Genomic DNA, 17,086 nt, shown 5'->3' with positions numbered 1-17,086 from the left:
GTTTCTGGAATGAAAGAAATTCCTTTGATACATGGCAGTAAATGGTGAATAAAGTTGTACTACCGTGATCACTAAGTCTACAGTAAGCTCTACCTCGCAGTAATTGATGACGCTGGAGGTACACTTCAACCATATCAACCAGCGTTTCATATTTCCCCCTGCGTGGTTTACAGTGTAGTACAAAAATCATGGTATAACAGCCAGTAACAGCCAAAATAGTGCACGTTTTCTAGAAACAGACAAAAAAAGATAAGCTTCTTGGTAGTTTCTCTACTCTTGCAACACCAAAATGGCATTAACAGTATCTTGTTTTAAGTGGTGAACAGAAATTAAAATTTGAAAATGTGTACATATATATACACACACACACACATATATACACTCGTATGTCAGTATTCTGTACATAGAAGTTAAGGATATGTACTCACACCCCAAAATTGCTTTTGAAAGTTATTAAAGATGTTCAGAGCAGTCCCTACTGACTATTGGTAAGGCAACTGTGCAGAGTGGAGAATATTTTAAAATTAACATTTAGTACCTGTCTTTCAAAAGTAAATTAAAAAAATTAAGATGTTTAATTTAAGAGGAAGAAACAACATACACAGGCACGCATGCACACACACACAGACACACAGTAGTTGTTCAGATTCCTCAGAAGGCAAGGCCCATGCAAACACAAGGAAGCAGAACCTTGTCTACATTTCTAGGGAAACGTGGATAGCTCCCCTGCTCCTCCCCATGCTTAGCGCCATCTCAGCCTCTGCTTGCCTAACTCCCCTTTTGAACTGTGTAAAATTTCTTTTTACGTCTGTTTGGCAAATAGATACTTAGACAGCTTTTGTTTATTATAAAGGCATATTATTTTTAACCCCCTCCCATGCTATATATATAAAATACAAAGACCATCTGCAGCATCTGTACACATCTTAGAACTGAAATGTAAAAATGTCTGAAATCTCCTTATAAAAGACAATCCCGTTTAAATATAGTACCCATTTTTTCCCCCAAAGGGTACTAGCCTAAACATTAATATTTTTTTTTTATTCCACCAGCTGCCTGTGTGGAGTAATTTATTTACACATTTTCGGTACCTTTAAACCAAAAAAGTTATACTTTTAAGGAAAAAAAAAAAAAGACACCATAAGTTTTAACTGTAATTTTAACAAGAAAAAAAAATTGGTACCAAAAGACACTAAGCACACAGGTTGAGGTCTTTTATGTCAAGTATCCGGCCAGGGAAAGCAGTAAGCTAATGAAAAAAAAAATAAAATCACAAAAGCAAAAACTAATACAAACATTTGAGTAATGAATTGAACAAGTTAGATGACTGCTCCAGCAAGCTCGTAAATAAACACAACTAGTTTGTGGACCATTTAACATGCTCAGACCGTCTTGCAGCATAATTAGGCAATTGAGGTGAATACACGTTTTCTCCTCACAAACAGTTGACCAGAACCAATCTGGCATTATGTCATAACACGCATGTACGTGTCTGTGTGCAGACACACATGTGCGCATGCGCGCGCACACAGCTGCTTTGCATAAAAACAGGTTTTGGGGGGCTTGGTTAGTTAAAAACGGAAGTCTACCCCCCCCCCCCCCCCGCCATTAGCTCACCTTTACAATGAAACGGCCCGCTTATCCCCACCAAAGCAAACACAGTGCAAGAAAGCAGCATACCCGGTGCCCCCCAACAGCTTTGTATGTTAGGTAATTGTTAGCCTGGGGAAAAGAGGGTCCTGTATGCACTGGACTTTTCTAGCACAAAGCTTGCACCTGTAAGGCCACTCCAGATGCATATTCTCTAAAATAAATACTTGAGCAATCTTAGACATCCAGAACCCACACTGTGATTTAGGCTGTGCTGAAGACCAGTTTGGTTTTACAAACAAATGAAAAGCTCCAAATCCTATCCCTCCCTGCCTTTTCTTTAATATACTGTGTATTATCATCATACAGCTTTTTTTTTTTTCCCCTCGATAACTGAGAATAGCTTCTAATCTATCATACAAGGCCCTTGGTGCCTTAACTTGTGAGTCAGCACCTGAATAGAGGCTCAGTGTTGGTTCAATAGCGTTTGTGTTTTACACAGAAATCAGTTAACATAAAAGACAGCCTCGCTGTTAAGAGAAAGTAGTCAATGGAACCTTAACCTATGAGAATAACACATTACTATTCCTCCACTCTCCCAGTATACAGGGATATATATATATATCTCCCTCTCTCGCTTTTCTCCCTATGAAACTTGAGGCTTTTTCTCGCACAGCATCCAGGGGAGAGGTATTGTTTAAAAGGTCTTAGAGCAAAGAGGAGGCTGCTGCATTAAGCAGACGGAGGCTGTTGGATTTAATTCCCTCAAGCAGTGCTTGTCCATTGCACTGTCCGTACGGACACGCGTGTATGTAAAAAGAAGGCACCACTAACCACTCTTCTTCCAGAACCTGCTTACAAGTGACAACAGCGCTAGCACCCCTCGTGGATTTGGCCGCTTGGAGCATGTCCTCCTTTCTGGAACCCAGGGGGGCTTAAGTACGAATTCTGCTGAAAGCGACTTCATCCTACAACAGGATGAGGAGAGGGTTGGCAGGGATCAGGATCCGCGCAGGGACAGAATGCTGAGTATTTGAGGTGCTTATATAAAAAGCGAGGCTCTCACGAGACTTACAAACAAGCTTAACCTTAAAGAGGAAAAACCTGCTGTCTCTTGAGCTGGCCGCCTGTTATTTCCAGAAATGGCGAGGGGGAGGCGGGGGATGGAACAAGAACTTACCATAACAATCTGTTGTAAAAAGGGGAGGGGGGTGTCAGCTGCATTCGAGTAATCTTGCTACTGTTTCCTCCCAATTAAAGGCACTTCTAAAGCTACTGCAATACCATATCTACAGTAAATGTTTTAAGGTTAACAGTGCATTGTCCTGAAGTTGATTCCTATAGTCTAAAGTCAAGCTCATGACAAAGAGCACAGATCTGACTAATGGGTAATGAATACATTTTGGGGAGAGAAAGAAAAGGGAACAACCCCCCCATGGATACACACTGCATTAACACATATGTAGGGTGATCAAGTCACAGAACATTAGTATGTATGTACGTATGCCTATAACTATTCTTCCTGAAGAGGCAATCTGATAAAATAATTTGTTCCCAGATCTCAGCTGTCGGTCTGTGTCCACTGCACCTAACTACTTTGATTTGCCAAGCTGTTACGACACAAGAGTCACTTCGGTCACTATCTGGGAAAAAAGATATTTCAAGCAGAACCCTCATTAATGACCACACCAAGCCTTTCAATTAGCTAATGAAATGCTCCATCGCATGTAATGAGCCAAACCATAAAACTACAGAAGGAATTAGGGACCAGAAGCCCTAGCAGATGAGAACTACTGAAGACAAAATTGTGCGATTTGAAGCACGACTCGCTTTGCTTTTAAATATTTGTGCAAAACTTACGTAATGTTTGTATATAAAAATTATTACAGCTTTCAATGCCGCATTTAGCAGTGTTAACTTAGAAAAGACAAAATGATATGCTGTATTCTCCCCAAACCTTTAAACCATCACATCATCTTAGTCTTCATTTGCAAGCGTCTCCGTGGATAGCCAGATTTTGGCACCACTTAAAAATTTGCTTAAAGGTGTTCCCAGAATGCTCCGTCTGCATAGGTTCCCTACAGGAGAAAATGGGAATGAGGAGGAGAGAAAGTCTGGGGCCCCAGAGGTGTCATACAAACTACTTGCTCTGAAGTACAACCTGCTTTGATCCAGTTCCGAGCAGTTGCCTTGCAAAGAAGAGTTGCTTTTGTACTGCCGAAGATTCCGGTTTAGCATGTCCACTTCATCTGCCAGCAAAGACACTTTATGGAAAGCAGTGATGAAGCCACCGTGATTAATCTGGGCCTCAGGAACCCAGCGGAAGTAGCACAGTTTCCACAGTTTTATTTGGGTTCCAGAGACACGGGGTAGAATTACGCCGTGCAAATCGACAGGCTTTGCAAACCAGTCTCTGAAGTACTGTTCCATACTGTTACTCTGACTCTCTGGTTGCTGTAAAAAGTCCGGTTTCAGTTTTAGGATCAGAGAGTTTCTTCTTGGAAGGAACTCTTGCTCACTGATGATTCCGTTTTTTAGTGCTGGGGGGACACCTCGCAATGTGGAGCTGTAGTTTTTCTGCAGAAAATAAACACTGGTAATTTTCCAGTTTTATGCTCATGTGAATAGCAGATTTCCCTGAGCTGCTAGGATGCATCATCCAGAGAAACGATGTGACCTTTAAACAGTTCTGAGCTTGTGAGTCACTACCGCAGGGCTCACAGGGCAAACAGTGTGGCCACCTGTGGCCTTTAAAAAGGAATACATACGTTTTCTAGGCTTTCTAAAACAACGAAGGATTGGATTAATTGGTATTCAGTGAAAAAACTATCAGCCCTGGGGGAAAAAAGTGGCATGTCATCACTTTTCCATAGGTGAAATAACGCAAATGTTGGCAGTGAGCTCAGCCATATCAGAAAATGTCCTGGAACACAAGGCTCAACAGTTTACATCTTTACTTCTACAGAAAATAATTTCTTTAGGCTGGGAAGCTAAGAGAATTAACGCTCCTATTGCTAAACTGAGGGTGTAAAACACTATATAATTGTAAATTTTTACGCATTAACACCTTACGGTTAAGCACAGAAACAGTCCATTCACAGACAGACATCACTATAGTTACCTTTGAGCGTTTAAAAGTTTTCACTGCTCCATTCTGTACGCATGGTGCACTCTTTCCAATATACAAAGGGTTGTGAAAGAGCAGGCGATCCCTGCTTGTAAACTGAAGAGACCAGTCCCAAACACAAGGAAATCTGAGGCCTTTCTCACCGCCCAGCTGAATATTTTTGCTTATGGCAAATTCCTGCAAGAAGTTAACATTCAGGCATATTAAAATCAAAGAAAATAGGCCTATTCACGAATCTTAATTATAAACCAGTGCAGAACTATTGGGCAAAGAACAGCAGGGATATAATTTAGAGGTGGCTGCAGATCAAAGCAACAGAGCGGCAAGACAGTCTGCTGCTGGAGAGAACAACTGTACCGTCATGCTTGCTTAGCAAAAATTACTTTTCAATGATATTAAATTGTTTGTGTGTTTACTCTTAACCCCCCAAACTGTTATTTTGAGAATACACTAATGGTCCCTCAATGCTCTACTTCTTTGTAAGGTAGCTACCTACAACTTTAAAGGGAAAATATTTAACAAAATACCTAAGTTTTATCAGCCATCAAATGTTTCCTAAACACAGTTCCGATAAGCTCCAGTTTTCAAAAACAAATTGAGGTGTTCGGTTTTCTAAATACCTTCATTGTGCATTACTATTTGAACTTTACGCAGTCTTTTCCAACTTTTTCAACTACTTAAACAATTATGTCAAGAGATTTCAAAGTTTGCCTGGAGTGTGAAATTCTATTTATTGCCTGTCATTCTGCTTTATCAGCTCCAGACAGAAAATCTGTTTCCCAGAGGAGTACCAATAATAACGTACAGTAACAATGCTTTTCTAGAAAAAAATAAAAAAGAAATTCAATAGACTTTCTTCTTGAATAGTTATTGTCTATGCAAAGATCACCTGAAAGGACATTCTGATCATATTCATCTGGGGAGCTGAACAGTTTGCCCCGAGCAGAGTGTGACATTTTGAAAACTACAAAGGGATACCATTTAGTTGAGATGATGTTATTGCCAGAAGGGCATGCTGAAGTCTCTTATTTGAAAAGTAGGTGCAACACTTCATACTCACAGTGCTTTCCTTTACTCGCTGATGAGGACAATTGAAAAGGAAAGTGCCAAACAATGAGATACGTGCGCTGTCGTACAATATGGTCAAGTACATTTCAGAAAACTCGAAGGCTGCTGGGTATTGTTCTAGCAGCTGCCAAACACAGTCAAGAAACATCAAGAACAAAGGAGACTGGGAAAAGAAACAGAGGATTATTAGATTTAACGTAAGCTTTTCCCAAGTCATACCAATTTCTTTGCCGTTAGTGCTCTACTAGGGTATTTAGCTACACCTCTGGTAAATTCCTCAGCAGGGCAAACTATTTGCAGTACTGTATTTCTTATGATTTTATGCAACTGTAATACCCTGTTATTCCTATTTAGCCACTTTCACAAGCGGCTGTGTCAACTGGCTTTGTCAGCATTACCTTTCCACAGCTTTCCCTTCTCTGTAAGAAGCCAGTCAGTTCTTTCCTGGGCTCTCTTTGTACTTGTGTAGCTGCAAAAATACTTTCTGCCATCCTGTATGTCCCTCATAATTTCCAAATTAGTGCTTGTATGAGCCTTCCTTACTACTTGGCCCTGTTTTCGCAATGTATATACTTGGTTCTTGTTTGAAATGACGGGAGAGCTTATGATTCAGCCACGTTAACTTCTCACTACGCTTTCTAGCTCTTCCCACAGTGGCCCATCAATGGCAAAAGTATAAACTATCATTTATATAAAGCTTTAGAAATGTTTTCCTCTTCCCAGTTTCACTCTTCTGTATATCCTTTCCTAGGGTCAGAATATCTGCTTTCTCATTATCTCCCCCTTGGTATTTCAGGTTCTTTATCCCTTCATGCATTTTCTCTGCTTAGTGCTCAGTGTCCTCAGTTTATCTGCCGGCTCCACTCTCTGAGGATATTGCTTTTCTATTACTCTTGGGCATTGTCCCTGAGAAAGGCTGCTGACCTAGGGTCCTCTATGTTTCCAACTGCAATTACCAGTCTGTCCTTTGCAATGAAGAGGCCAAATAAGATGAGCTGGAAATACTGAAAATCAAGCACTGTGCTACCCTCTATTAATCTGTTTGGCAGCTGTGCATCAGTCCATAAAGCTGCAGTACTTCTCTATCAGCTCAATACTTTGAAAAGTACTGCATATGGATACGACTTTGCATTCAAAAAACCGGGGATGAAAACAGATGCCCTTGGTAAAACAAACAAAACAAACACCCCCCTCCAAACCCTCTTTTATTTCAATTTAAAATGTGGGCTGTGCTAGCATTTGTAACAGTGGGACCTTTCCATGTATAACACTGAAGCACCATAAAAACCCGGCAACATTTGATTGCACCTGGTGTTTCACTGATTCTCACACGGCTACAGAGGATAAAGAAAACACATCTCTCTCCTGGACAAAGCCTCATTTTCTCTGACATTAGTTTCATGAGATTTGAAAGTATTAAGAAATATTTTTACTTCTAGATTTCTGTGTGAATAAATGTTCAGGCTAATATTAACCAGATACTGTTATCACATACAAATACAATTCATTTTTACCTCTTTGTCAGATCTCTTTAAGTGGTTACACCTATCTAAAAACTGATATCCTGCCATGACCCATTCCTTCTGTATTAAGCTTTGAAATCCAACAATTGTTCGAAAATAGGGATCCAGCATGACTTGAATGAGAGAAGCAGCAAGACAGCTCAGGTCCCGTCCCTCTTCCTCTGTGAAAAACATACAGAATGTATGAAATAGATAAGGTATATATGCGCATATACAGAATTAGGCCACAAAGAGCAAAAAGTGGCAACTAGGTCTAGTGTTTTTCTTTGAATTTCTTTTAAAACATGCTTTTTGCTGCTGTAATTGTTCTCATAGTTTCGAAAAAAAATAGAAGAAAAAACACCCCCCCCCCCCTTTTTTTTTAAACTGAGACTCGTACTATAGAAAAGGTTCCTGCAGTATCCAGCACAACAGTGCATTCATCAAGAACAAAATACCCACCCAAACGCCTGGTATTTAAACCAAGATGTGCCGAGGAGGGTGTTCACATTGCTGGAAATTTTCAACATTTTCCACCCTGAAGCAGTTTTTGGAAGGCCATTGTATGGGGAGAGTGGGATATACCAGCTGAACACGTCTTGTAAAAATTACAGAAATGACAAAATTTCTGATCTTGATATGAGCAAGTTTTTCAGTGTCTTTTTTTTCTGGAATACCTGTTTGCACTTACACAACAGCAGCCACTGTTAGTGAAATACTTTTGTATACAGGACCTCTGAGTAAAACTGATATTGTTTATGCAAGGAGTATTAGCCCAATTAACACAGTACAAAAGTTCACCCTAAGGTTCTGATTCTATCATATCATTATCAGAATAAAAACCACAAAGACTCAAAGTGAAATATTCCTTTGATGCTATGGACTATACTACAGTTCAGATACATAACAAAATTCTTTTCCTTTCTAGTTCCTCAAATGCCTAAAATACTTAGAAGCGACAGGGTTTATGTATAAAGATTACAGTTGATGTTATCTAAATGTATTTTTCTACATTATCACACTAATGCTAAGAATTACAGCATGCTATATGGTTGTATTACCTTGCAGAACTACAGAAACATGCTTACACTCCATCATATACACAAGCTCAGCAGAATGCCTAAGAAACGATCTAGACAGGAAAAGAAAAAGATACAACAGTTAATATAACAGGTTCACACTCTAGAAGAAAAAAAATATTTGGGATATCTACATTTACCTAACTCATATATTAAAATAGAGAATCCTTCAACTGATTCACTGCTTATTTACACTGGTGAAAGTTTTTCACATCTCATTAACCATCATTTTATTAATGGTACAAACCTAATGTACTCTAACCAGTGAGTATTTTCCAGTGAGGACAGCCACTTCTCTTCAGTTTCTTCAAAAGGCTCTGCAACAAGGAAAGTAATTACATTGCAGAACAACTTCAAATAACTATTCCTGTTAGCCAGATCTATTAGAATTTGTTGTATTTCAAGAAAAGAACCACCATGAAAGAAGGATAGTCCAGCGTACCATTAACACACAGCTGTTTGAGTTTGATATGTGCAGCCTGGATTTCCTGGATGTTGGGGAGACACTTGTCCAGATCAGATTTGTAAACATCACTTCTCAGGGGATGGCTTCGAGTTATTGCATTACAAATCCTAAGTAAGAAGAAGAATCAGCCATTTTATTATTGGAGAGGAAAGAAACAGTCTTTCAAGAAACATGCCACAGTCTTTAACTGCAAACAACTAAACCCACATAAAACCTGCACCTTGTTTAAAAAAAAAGTTTTCTAGTTCATATTCAGGAGATATATTGCTCCTGCCACAAAGCTATTGACTCAAATATTTTTGGTATCTGCTAGTTACAAAACAAAAAAATGGAAACGCTGGATCATTAAAACAACACGTTTGGGAAATGAAAATCTGAGGCTGACTTACAGTTAAATAGCTCTATTCAATTTTTAATTTTCCACAATTTTTAGTAAGACTTATCTAGGCTAAATAAACAGAGCACATATAAAGTTTATAAAGCCAGGAATCTGACAGGGTTTCAAATAAAACTCAGAGCTCCAGCCTAACACACACAATGCAAGTGTTTGTACTACTACAAAAAGTCACCCTACAAATTAAACCAAAGAACAAAAAATACCAAGCTAGTAAACTACTTATGCAAGGCTCTAAATGCCTTCATCTTTCATCAAGGACAGTGAATGACAAATATTTCACAGAAATACTGTGTGCATTGTGGCACTAAATCTATAGAATGTATTTCCCAATGCCACAAATAAATTAAAAAAATTTTACTGTGTCTTGCCAAAGCAGGTAAGAAAATCTCCACCAACATAAGTTGCATTACAGTAACATCAATAGAAAAGATTAAGTCTGACCCTTTTATCAATAAATTCTGTCATCTGAATGACTAGCCACCTAAAAAATAAACATCCCTTAAAATTCGAAAAATTATTCCGTATTTGAAACTGAAGTGGACCTTGAATAGAAATTGTGCCAAACTACATTCAGAGAACAGTTTCTCAAAAGCTATTGCACTACAACGCTATGAAGCAAGTATCCTCTCAATTACCTGCTGTATGTTACACATAGTCACCACTTGTGTTATCCTATGCGTCCGATTAAAGAATAGCATAACTAATCATTTACCTTTGATCAATTCTTCTTTGTTGCAAGACGTCTTTAATGTTGGCCATTCTTACAAGGGCACTCCCGTTAGGGTGATTCCAGGACCATAACTAATATGGGAAAAAAACAGAAAAGAAACAACAAAATAATGCAGGTTAGTGTTATTCCATAGAAATTTTTTTCTTAATGCTACACACAAAACTATGTTAATTGGCATACATATCTTTAAGATTAATATTGTACAATGATCAAGAACAGTAACAGAATAAAGACTACACTTACTGGCATTCGTCTCCCAATAAAAGAGTAGGAGTATAGCTTCAGATCTTGATCTGCTAAGGAAGATGGAACCACAAAATATTCTGGAAGGCTTGGGGAAAAAATATGATACAAAAGGTTACTTTTCCCTACGTATTTTATCAGCTTTTCTCTTGTTGCAATTCTGCCTTACCAACTCTGTTCAACTATAATGCACCAGCCCCTAATACCACAGTGCTAACTGGTTGTCCTGTACGTCTGCACGATCTTACACACCGTTCGTACAGCTCAGATGTATTTGTTTAGAAGTGTGCATGTTTCAAAGGGAAGTACAAAAGCATGAAAGCAACAGATGCCAAAATATAACACTTCCTTTAATGACAACGCTTGCAGGATCTTTCAGTTGAGGGCCTCTCCAGACAGCGGCACATTTAAGAGGTGAAGCGCACAGTTAGGTAGGATGGAGGTTTTGGTAGAGGAGACAGGAAAAGACAGTGTAATTGCCTTGTTTTCGTCTACTTGCGTTATAAGAGAAACTTACCAAGTAGATATCATATAACCTTCATTGACTGAACAAACTCTCCACTCTGATGCACCTGTCCTTTTGATTTCTCTATCCCAATCAGAGTAAGTTTCAAACAAAGGTGTCTGCTGACCACTGGCACTGCCGATGCCACCACCACCACCTCCTGGGTCTATTCCATTCACCTTCTTTGCTAGGAAGAGAAAATTCATCAATGCACATTTAAAAAAAAAAAAGAAAAAATCAAACTCTTCACCTTCCTAATTACAAGGATGAGCCACTAGCATCAGGACGAACGTTACCTATTTTTGTATTACAACAGATCAGTGATTTAAGGACAGCATGGCGATACATGAAGATGTAAATGTATTTTTTCCTGCAATTTCAACAGAGAAGCAACATAAAATTGGTATGTTGTGCTGCTTGATAGAAAGCAAGACATACTAACAGTCAGGAACAAATGTTATCTTCAGTCACAGGATTTCTCTCTTCAACATGCCAAAGTTAGCAACGTTTTAAAAACATGAACCCTTTATAGGCTACCCTTCAATTAGGTACCTTATGAAGAAAGCAAAATAAAAATTATCTAATTTCAACAGCTTTAAATGACTGCTGTATTAACAGCAAATAAAATAAATTGAAGGCCAGGTTAAAATATATATATATATATAAAAATTCATATCCACACAAAAAGATGGCCTACCATTTTGTGGCTAGGGACCAAGAAAATCATATAGTTTGTTACTAATACAGAGGGATCTCCTTTGCTGGTCATTGTTTAGGTGCCAAGGAGGCAGTCAGCTGTGTCAAAGGAGACTACATTTTGTTTCTGGACACTTGGAAGTAAATTTTTAGGTGAAAGTGAAATAAACTGAGACTCAACCCTATTACCTCCCCCATGAAAGCTCCTAGCTTTAGCAAGAGTCTGTAAAGATGTAAGTGCCTGCCCAAACAAAGCAGAATGCAGCATTATGGCTCTACTGTCATCTCAGTGATTGTGTAGTTTCTACTTTCTGTATCTATCAACTTCATTCTTGCACTAGTACTCGAACTATTTACGTTTTTCAGAAGAAAACCGGACAAAAATCAGAATGAAGTAGTTGTTCAAAGACAGTATACAGAGAAATATGATAATTATCAAAAAATGTTATAATTCACTGTTCAATGGCAGGATATGTAATTATCAAATACAGCCTGGGAAAAAATGATGTACATATACACCAGAGCAATGCAGGCTCTTTATGTTCCTCAAGAAGCCCAGAGACAGTATTTCAACTGTTACTTTACTGGGACTAGCAGGGATAGAGAGTCATAAAACACAGTGCTGGAATTGTAAGAGCAAAGCCAGAGATCTATGCTACAAACACCAGGGTTCACAACAAGAAAACAACCCCAACCCAAACCAAAAGTACTTCAAACTCTTTTCTCCAGCAACTGCAGCATAGCAGAACAACTATCTTTTGCCATTCTGGTCTGCTGCTCCAGAGGAACAACATTTTTTACCCACCTTATGTAATTCTTCCACTAGGTATTTTTCCATACAGCAAATGATATTTTACAGACAGAGTAAAGGCAACTTTGTGACAGACTAACATTTTGTTCACACTCCACTTTAACATTTTATTGGAATTTTATCTGCAAATTGGCTTCCTCCCTAGTACTTTATAACACTAAAGTACATGGACCTTAATAACCGCCCAAGTTTTATGAGGTAAGAAATTATATGTGTAATTATATGTGCAACATAATCGCATGCACACTTACTCTCGTGCATGCACAGGGCAGTCATGTAGGCACTTGCATGAAAAACATGCATTTTTGTGCAAATTTGAAGGCCTGAGCTCATAATTCCCCAACATTCAAATTTTGTAACAGGCAGATCAGTGGTTTCTAATGCCAGCTGCTGAGTAAGTATTTCAGTACCACAGAACTACATCAATGGCACTTTCTCTCTTTGGAGGCTTGTTACGCTAGAACTGATGGTTTTCAGCTGTGTATTGGCTGGGGAACACTAAGCAGTGACCGCACAGCATTACACTAGAAATCAAGTTCCAAAGGCATCTGTTTCAGGCTTACCTAACTGACAAGGTTCAGTTGGAGATTGGCCTTGAGCAGAGAGGGTGTGCTCCAACTCAGCAGGGGTGGTGGAGGTTTTGAGTGGTAAGAACTGCCTAGTAAGCCTCTAGGAAAGAAGGTATGGAGTCCCAAGTTGCACAAATCCTCCTGCAATACCACCAGAAGAGAAACTTATTCCCAAAAGAAGGGCAGGTGAACAAGCCTGCCTGATGGGAGATTAGCTAGGTACCTAGAGTACCAATATAGACATACAATAGGAGGATCGAAGCGTGAATTGAGAAATATGAGTATTCATGCTGACATAAGTGCTGACATAGGTAGTTTTGCTTTGGTTCAGACAGGAAAGACATTTCTTTCAATTTTCGTCATTAATGTCTACCACAACGAATGACTTATAACCAAAAGTAAGAGGTTGGATGCAGGACAAGCCTATTTTATTACCCCTGGAGAAAGCCTCAAATGCTTTTTGCCACTGCTTCTAGACAAGTCTTACTAAAATTACATATGATGAAAAAGGAAAAAAAATTATCAAAATACTTTCATACTTACCTGGATTATGATAAATTTCCCCAACATACTCAAATGCAAAGAGAAGCTGAAGATCTGTTGGCTGAGAATAATGAGCTATTGCAAGGCACACCTAGGAAAGAAACATTTATTACTGTTATTTATAGACGTAAAATTTATTGCCCTTAATTATGACAGAGTGAAATATGCAGAGCAAAAGTTAAAAAACGGTCTTCTGCTGTTTTATTTCCATATTTTATTTGAGAGGAGTGAATTATATAAACATACTCGTATTCGCCGAGAGACCGTTACTGTAATCATAGTAGGTGAGTTCATGACCATCTATCAAGAGTGATTAACTGATAAGGGTGGACTAAGTTTTTGCAAGAAAGGTCAGACTGCAACAGGCATCTCTAAACATGATTCTCCGTATCAACAGAGACAAGCAAGGACTTGGAGCTACTCTGCTGTGCCTGCCCACCTGCATATAGAAGGAGGAGAACAGAAAAAGAAAAGAGCACAACACACAGGTGGTGAGCACAGTCCAGCAAAATCTCATTTGTAATCGGTCTTTTGATATATATTTTTTTTTTAAATAAAGAGTACTTATCAACGTAGCATAAGAACATAAGAATGGCCATACTGACTCAGTTCAAAAGGTCCAACCTAGCACTCTGTTCCTGACAGGGCCAGCAATTGATGCTTAGGGAAGAAGGTAAAAACAAAGAAAGCATAAAATGAAATTTTACCAGGATATTTTTCAAGAGTTCACCGTTCAGGCACTTCCTGAACTAAAATCTGGTGTCAGTATTCAACAGCATTTGACAGATATTTCTTCTACAAAGTTGTCAGTTGGGCCAAGAGGTTTTTGAAGTGCGACCTCTGTTGGTTCTTCCCTAAAGTATCATATTTAACCAAAAGTTTGTATCTAATTAAATCTTTATTATCTTTTCCACTAACTCACCCCATGTAGGCGTCAGGCTTACCAGTCTGTGCTGCCCCAAACTCAACGTTCAAAAATTTCTGCTCTTGGAAGGGAAAGCAGGAGGTTGCTCTTTGAAGACTTCAAGGACCTATGTCAATCCTGCATCTCATTAAGTTGTATTCCAAAATTATCAAGGGCATTGATGAATATAAATGAAAAGCAAATTGTTTGGTAATAAAGAACAGCTTTTCACCCAAGTTACTTGGAAATAAGTAATTCACGGTGGGAGATGTTTTCTTCATGTTAGTCACTTGTAGTTTGTTTGTCAGCTGAATGGCAGGCCAAAGATTCTCCATCAATCTCCAATCTCAATAAAAAGTGAGTTTTTAGGGTAGGTCCCTTTGCCAAGTGTGGGGGATCGACAGTTAATTAAACATGCCAGTAATCACCCCCTCCCCAGTCCCCAGCTCATCCTGAGAACTGAAACATCAGCCAAACTTTCTGAAGGTAGCAAGACATCAGCTTCATTAAATTTTGGCCTAGCCCTTATAGGTTCTGTCCCAGATGACTGGATTTCATTCACAAAAGAAACCCACCCATAACTTCCTGATGCTTGCAGGTTTATAGCAAGATCCAACACTGTCTCTGACAGTCTGATGCATTAATCAGGTTTAACCAGGCTGAGTCACACCAAGCCCTGCCCTGGAAAGGGAAATTCAGCAGAGATTTAAAATAAGAGCGCTGCATCCTCAGAACAGTAGAGATTAACTGGGGGCACAAGAAAGAGTGTTGCCTAAGTCTTCGCATTCTTTGCAACAGTCTCAGGACCAGCATCACACAAGCAACTGGTTTTCTACCTGTATAAATTGTTCATTTTGGTAGAACCCTACGATTATTAAAATTGAGAGTGCAGCACATGGTTTAGGATTAGATACTAGACTTCAAATACAGTCAAGCTTTGCTAGCCTTTGTCTCTTTAAATGTGGATATTCACTAATAAATACAAAAGATTTGACAAAAAAACTAGTATCTAGAAGAATCAAATTCAGGAAGAAAAAAAACTTTCAAGCAGAGACTGGCACTGTTATTCTCCAAATTTCAGGACTTGATTTGGAGTCTTTAGCTTTGCCTTCTTCCCTCAGTATTTCCTTCTCCTTTTTACTAAAACGTACCTGCCTTATCTCTAAAGAAAATATTTAATGAAAAGGAGGTTATAAAACACGAAACTCTAGTCTACATGTTCAGATACAGAAATTCCATGTGACAAAGTTTTTAATTAGGGACAAAGACATAGTATAAGTTCACATTATTACCACCTAAAATTTTTCCTTTCCGTTTTCTCCCTTTCCTTCAACTCTCCATGACTGTTTATATTTGGCAACATGTTGACACAATTTATTCACCGTTTAGCAGTTTTGGATATTATTTTTTAAAAACATTCTGTGCATCCAAGAAATTGTTTTCTGTTAGTGAAGGAAACTTTTCTTATTGTCACAGACATAAAAGAAAGATTTGTATGACACACAACTGAAGGAATACTACTCCTGGCAGCACTGTGCCACAGGAAAAAAACTTGAGAGCTCACTTATGCTAAGTTCTGCATGGAGAAAGTTATTGTACTTTTACTAGCTTGTATGCAACATGCATGGCATTATGGAACTTTTGCCATATTTTTATTTACTTTGGCTTTTGATGAGGACATTCCTCACTATTTATAAAACCAGTAATAACTGTAGACTAACTTGAGTTGAAAATGGTTTTTCACAAACGTTCCCCAACAAAAAAATGCCTGTTGAGTCTGAGAAGAACAGTTGCTTTAACTTTTCTCCCCACACTTTCAGTTCTACAGTGAAACTGCAAAAGAAAGTAGAGGGCAGCACATTCCAGGGCCAGGGGGATGCCCCAAAAGACCCAAACAGTAAAAGTGTCACTGGGAAACAGTCTAGCATGACTTTTCAAATGAACATTTATAAGCTCATTTCCAGCATTTGGTAAAACTTTTAATAACCACCATGAAGTAACTGGAAGTCATGCACATTTTATTAAATCTTGTGATTTCAGTGTACAAATCAAAGCTGAAGAAGCCAGCTATTCCATAATACTTGGCCTCTTCTAACAGACTACTTTTGCCTATCATTCACAATGAAACAAAATGGAAAACTGCATACATACACATTTTGACTTCCATTTTTCTGCGTAACTTTTCACTACAGTAACTGATATTAACAGAGCTACTCCTCATCTTCATTTATGGGACTGAAGGATGAAAGCCTTTTACTATGCTGATCTACTCTCAAGGCTTGAGGATGAACTGCAAGACATTGAAAAATTCCATGGTGCTGCTAAATAATACAGTAAATACAGTAAAACCCATTTTTAAAAGCAGCAGCTGAAATCTCTGTCATTTACTTGCCACGTTTGAGAAAGAGAGTATGTGTGTGCTGTGTTAAGAGGGGTAAAATTGTGGGGGAGAGATGGTAAGCATTCAGATCTGGTTCCCAAAAAATATGAGAACATAGCTGTATTTTTGAACCCAGCAGCTGAAAAATGCTCCCAGGTGTTCCACAGTATAGACATAACTCACAATACCAGGTACTGCATGGGTGAAACAGTCCACCTGTAGACTACAATACAGGTTCAGGACCTCTATTTCTGTTATTAAAAAAAAATAATATATTTCTCCTGCTACTGTCTTCATTTTTAAATTTTAGACAAATTCCACTCATATATACACTAAACAAGTATTAAAGACATACTCATTTTCAGTTTATTCCTCACTAAATCCATGTAGTAGTTTTATTGTCTGAAAGTTTCAAAAGACAAGCACATTCCACAGATCTGAGCAGATTATCACCATAAGTAGAAAGCTCTTAAATT

At 38.5% G+C, this 17,086-nt stretch overlaps 1 protein-coding gene across 1 annotated transcript in view; it reads right to left on the bottom strand.

The window, feature by feature from the left end:
- Nucleotides 1-1,629: 1,629 nt before the first annotated feature.
- Nucleotides 1,630-17,086, bottom strand: part of MTMR10 (myotubularin related protein 10) — a 39,671-nt gene continuing 24,214 nt past the window's right edge. The window contains exons 6-16 of the mRNA XM_050903416.1: nucleotides 13,327-13,417; nucleotides 10,720-10,894; nucleotides 10,203-10,290; nucleotides 9,942-10,030; nucleotides 8,809-8,939; nucleotides 8,614-8,683; nucleotides 8,349-8,419; nucleotides 7,300-7,469; nucleotides 5,778-5,948; nucleotides 4,712-4,894; nucleotides 1,630-4,167 (exon numbers count right to left, since the gene is read on the bottom strand). Coding sequence (XP_050759373.1) covers nucleotides 3,568-4,167; nucleotides 4,712-4,894; nucleotides 5,778-5,948; nucleotides 7,300-7,469; nucleotides 8,349-8,419; nucleotides 8,614-8,683; nucleotides 8,809-8,939; nucleotides 9,942-10,030; nucleotides 10,203-10,290; nucleotides 10,720-10,894; nucleotides 13,327-13,417 — 1,839 coding nt within the window. The 3' untranslated portion in view covers nucleotides 1,630-3,567. The remainder of the gene's footprint in view (nucleotides 4,168-4,711; nucleotides 4,895-5,777; nucleotides 5,949-7,299; nucleotides 7,470-8,348; nucleotides 8,420-8,613; nucleotides 8,684-8,808; nucleotides 8,940-9,941; nucleotides 10,031-10,202; nucleotides 10,291-10,719; nucleotides 10,895-13,326; nucleotides 13,418-17,086) is intronic.

Source organism: Gymnogyps californianus, chromosome 11 (assembly GCF_018139145.2).
Source record: "Gymnogyps californianus isolate 813 chromosome 11, ASM1813914v2, whole genome shotgun sequence".
Taxonomy (NCBI): Eukaryota; Metazoa; Chordata; class Aves; order Accipitriformes; family Cathartidae; genus Gymnogyps; species Gymnogyps californianus.
Note: the sequence above shows the minus strand (reverse complement) of the source record. Positions and strands in the feature narration are given on the sequence as shown.